The sequence below is a fragment of the Pyxicephalus adspersus genome, chromosome 6 (assembly GCF_032062135.1).
Source record: "Pyxicephalus adspersus chromosome 6, UCB_Pads_2.0, whole genome shotgun sequence".
NCBI lineage: Eukaryota > Metazoa > Chordata > Amphibia > Anura > Pyxicephalidae > Pyxicephalus > Pyxicephalus adspersus.
Genome location: NC_092863.1, coordinates 68,835,264 through 68,839,610, shown reverse-complemented (window position 1 = coordinate 68,839,610; position 4,347 = coordinate 68,835,264). Strand labels below are relative to the sequence as shown.

The 4,347-nt window shown below is 35.7% G+C and overlaps 1 protein-coding gene across 1 annotated transcript in view; it reads left to right on the top strand.

The window, feature by feature from the left end:
• Positions 1-4,347, top strand: part of PAM (peptidylglycine alpha-amidating monooxygenase) — a 105,806-nt gene that overhangs the window by 67,538 nt on the left and 33,921 nt on the right. The window contains exons 13-14 of the mRNA XM_072413954.1: positions 3,119-3,306; positions 3,402-3,473. Of these exons, the coding sequence (XP_072270055.1) occupies positions 3,119-3,306; positions 3,402-3,473 (260 nt within the window). The remainder of the gene's footprint in view (positions 1-3,118; positions 3,307-3,401; positions 3,474-4,347) is intronic.

Genomic DNA, 4,347 nt, shown 5'->3' with positions numbered 1-4,347 from the left:
ATAGTATCATGGTTGTATTTGATACATTTCTTAAAATAAATGTATTTTATCCTATCGGTCCTTATATATAGTGACTGCATTGGTTTTCTTTTTAAAGCTTTTTCAACAAACATTTCCTCTTTGCATAACCATTATTTTTCAACCACTGTGTCTATGAGGGCATCCATGGTTGTTACACAGGTTGGGCTTTAAACATTTCTGCCTTTGTTTATCTCTATTGTATTATTGATTGATGATATTAGGTTACACAATACAAATATGGTGCTTTCTTTAAACAACAGATGATGGAAGAAGAGTACTGCATTTCTGGCAGTATTTTTTTGTACTTGCCTAAATTATTATTAGTTTGCAAAGTATAGAAAAGAAAGCAGCCACCACACAAACATTTTTGTTTTGCTTAGGTTTAAATGTTATCCTATTTAGTGAATCCTTAATGGTCTTGTCCTAGGCTTTTTGCATATAGTATTAAACACAAAGTCTGTGAATTTACCTAAAAGACTCAGAATTGTTTTTTTTTTTTTCCAAGTGCAAGACTAAAGTGAAACAACCCATAATAATACTGTGCTTTTGATTCGGCAATTCAGACCTCCTTTGGTTTCTTTTCACATTTTGTAGGCTCTCAGTTTGCTTCTTTGATGTAGAAAGACTGTTGTTTATGTATCTGAAAACAGTAGTGACCCCCTCCCATATACAGCTCAATGCAAAGTTTTAGCTGTGCCTTAGGCCAAGTACACACGTGCAACTATTGGCATTGGAAAGGATCTTTCACCATCCTTGCCAACAACAAACAACTGCGCCATGCATGAATTAGTGCTGTACATACAGCACCGCTCTGGCCTATGGAGACGGGAGTGGGAGAACCACAAAGCGGCATCCCACTGCGCTCTCTCCCCTTCACTTTCGTTACGATCGTTTATTGTCCATCATCTGGATATGCCAGGACGGTCATTGGGACAATGGATGACGAGCACTGTAGAAATGCAGGATTCTCATCCAAAATCAGCCCTGAGCCGATTATTGGACGAGAACCATTGCACGTGTTAATGTATCCTTACAATGCTGCATATTCTCCATAACTACACCTTGGGAATCTGTATATTTAAAATATTAGTTTATAAATTCATTTTAATCTTTATGTTCTTTTTTTCCAAGACTGATTCTTTTTTTATTGTGCTAGATGAGCAGTTAATGGGGAAGTATGACTGGCTCAGTGAAATTACTGTCATTGAATAGATTTTACTTTCCCTTTAAGCTAATTATGGTCACACAATTCTAGTTGAAAAAGACCTTCGATTCAACAAGAAGTTGTTACACTACAGTTTAGTGTTTTTTATATTTTGTGTTTTAGATTAGGACCTGAACCCACATAAGATTAATTTCCTCTTCAGGCTTTTCCCTTTTTCTGTTCCCTATAATTATTTCCTTATTCTCTTTGAAATGCTAAGCAAACTCCAAAGTAACTGGAAAATGTTCAAGAATTGATGCACGTAATTGCCTACTGAGCTGCAATCCAAATGACTTTCCCTTGAAAATTCAAGAAAAACTCCTTCTTAAACCGTCATTCCAAACAAAATTATGCTGCCAAATATGATATTCCTAAAGGTTTATAAATTACACATATGGATTGATCAGTGACTGATGTTTGCTAATCCTGGATTACATCATCCATAGACCAGGATGCTATGCTTCATTAAGCAAAAATGAAGAATATATAAATAACGCACAATACTTTCCATCAACCGAGTGATGTATTTGGTAAAGAAAACTGTAATAGACGCCAGTAATCAAACTTGTCTGTTCTGTAATATCCATGGACCACTTATCTATATGTTTTATGATCAGTTGTGTTATCATTACTCCTTTCTTATTACTAAAAATGAACATACAAGAATTAACATAGAAACAGAATATTTACAAAAACTAGTAGAGCTACACACTTTGAAGCAAATTATCTTCAACTTTTTTTTTTTTTTAGTACAAAATGCTATTTGTGTCCCATTACATTATTTTAAAATAGGGTGGAATTACTGAGCTACCCAAGTAGTTTTACTTAATATTAGGTATAGCAATATAAGGAACATGTTGATGATCGACAATAGGATGCTGTCGAGCAAGCAGCTCCTTTTTTTGCACCATGAGCCAGTGCAAACACAAGACAATTTTTCTACGGGCTGGGAAGGAGGGAGGTAAGTTTTTGGGATTTGATTTGGTAAGAGTGTGTCCATCCTTGTCAACCACAGTCTTTGCTTTGATTGGAAGGATCTGTGTTCTCTCATTTCATCTTGTTCAGCCAATCATATAAGCTAGCTCCTATCTTGTTATTTCATTCAGCCAGTCACCCATTCTGACTTACTTGCTCCTCTGACTGTGGTGGTCTTATCTAAACAATGCAATATGTTTTAAAGGCATAGCTGAAACTTATAGGATTGGATGACTGTGGGATTGTTTGGGATGGCGAATTCCATACTTGGTTTCCTATACATAGATTGGAGAGAAAAAATGTAGGGATAGTTCAACATTATAAAGTCAGTGCAGTGTCAAAGTTGACACTCATACGCAGAAACCGTAGTCACAATACAAATTTAAGTTTGTCTGATTGGAAAATTCATCTATTCCGGAGTATTGGATACAAATGTTTAGGCAGGCATTCACATAACTTAGTTCAGTAAATCTAAATGAGTTTGTACAATTATATTGTACCCTGTCTGGTAGCTAGTTTAAGATAAAGAGCTAGTGTAAATGCAATGGTGTCCAAAGTGAGGACAGAAGGAAAGAATAGGTGAAAAGAAGTGGTCATTTTAAATGGAAGTCATGCATTCTTCCAGACGTCTGATCATTTTGTATTTAAGTGTCATTCTGGGACAGGCTTGTGTCTGGTATTTAAATCCATTCATCGTCTTATTAAATAACTTTAACAGCATAATTGTTTTTTGGGACTTGTAAAATTACAGCCAGGATATGAAGTATGTGTGATAATTCCACAACCAGGCCAATATCATTATAAGCCAGTAGTTGCTGGACATTGTATCTTTTGTCTGACTGTATCTGCATGTTTTATTAGAGAGGCATGGTAGAAGTGTGTATGTGTTCTAATTTGTTGTCTCTTGCTTTCTAACAGAGGAACTTCCAGTGATGAAATGTGCAACTTGTATATTATGTATTACATGGAGGCCGCCCACGCCAACTCTTACATGACATGTGTGCGGACGGGGGACCCATCTTTATTTCATCACATCCCAGAGATAGCCAATATCCCAGTCCCTGTTAGTCCTGACATGGTAATGATGGGACATGGCAGTCACCATGGTACGTATTTGTGCCCTTGCATATAACTTCAGGAAGCTGCTGGAAACTACATTTTTAAAATGTATGATTTATTTATTTATTTATTTTTGTTAAAGGTATGAAGGAACATGAAGAAAGAAATATACAACAACAGCCTAAAAGAGAAGAGGAGCAAGTGTTAGATCAGGGTATGTGCATTTTCTTTAGAAAAAAAATTTTGTAAGTACACCTGGGCCACATTTTAATATAGTCTTCCCTGGAGATGGGCAAGTGGCAATGTAAAAGTCATGTCTCATATCACCTATCATTCTTAATGAAATCTCCTAGTTTATTCCTTATTTCACTTCTGTATATGTAAAGGTCTTCAGTCTATAAGTGAAAACATTAGTGTAACAGAATGCTGTAATGATCCAAGTACCAAATATTGCTTTATGTGTTACTGTGCCCATAATTTATGGTGGAGCCTCATCGACTGCTAAAATATGGATTTGGGTGAATTTTACATTCTGTTCTCCCAGAAATCCCAGCAGATTGCTACTACATGATACATTCCTTAACGTCACTTTAAGTTGCTGGGATTCACATCTATTTCTAATGTACTTTTTTCAATTGATTTAGAGCCTTTTCTTTTTGCAAATTTTTTCATATAGACTGAGTATATTTTCTGGTTCTATTTGATATTGAGATAATTTTCCTTTAGAAGACAATAAGAAAAATACATTATATTCAGCTACAAAGCCAAAGGTCACCTACCACTTATTGCTACCATTGGGTTTCTATGGCAATACCACCACTATAATGCAACTTTTGTGTAGTTTAAGGAGCTGAGAAACCTTAGAGATGTGGTATCCAGGGATACGTGTCTTTCTGATGGAAGAGCAAAGTTGTGTTGTAAATTAAATATAATCTTGTTTTTAGGTGGTATGTATGTATGGCCCTTTGGGATACATTTTAGATATTCCTGCTTGTTTTTCAGGAGCCACTCAATAAATTGATTGTTCATGGTCTATTTATATGGTACGGTGCGACAAGCTAGGAAAAAAAGGTTGATGCAAGTTACCC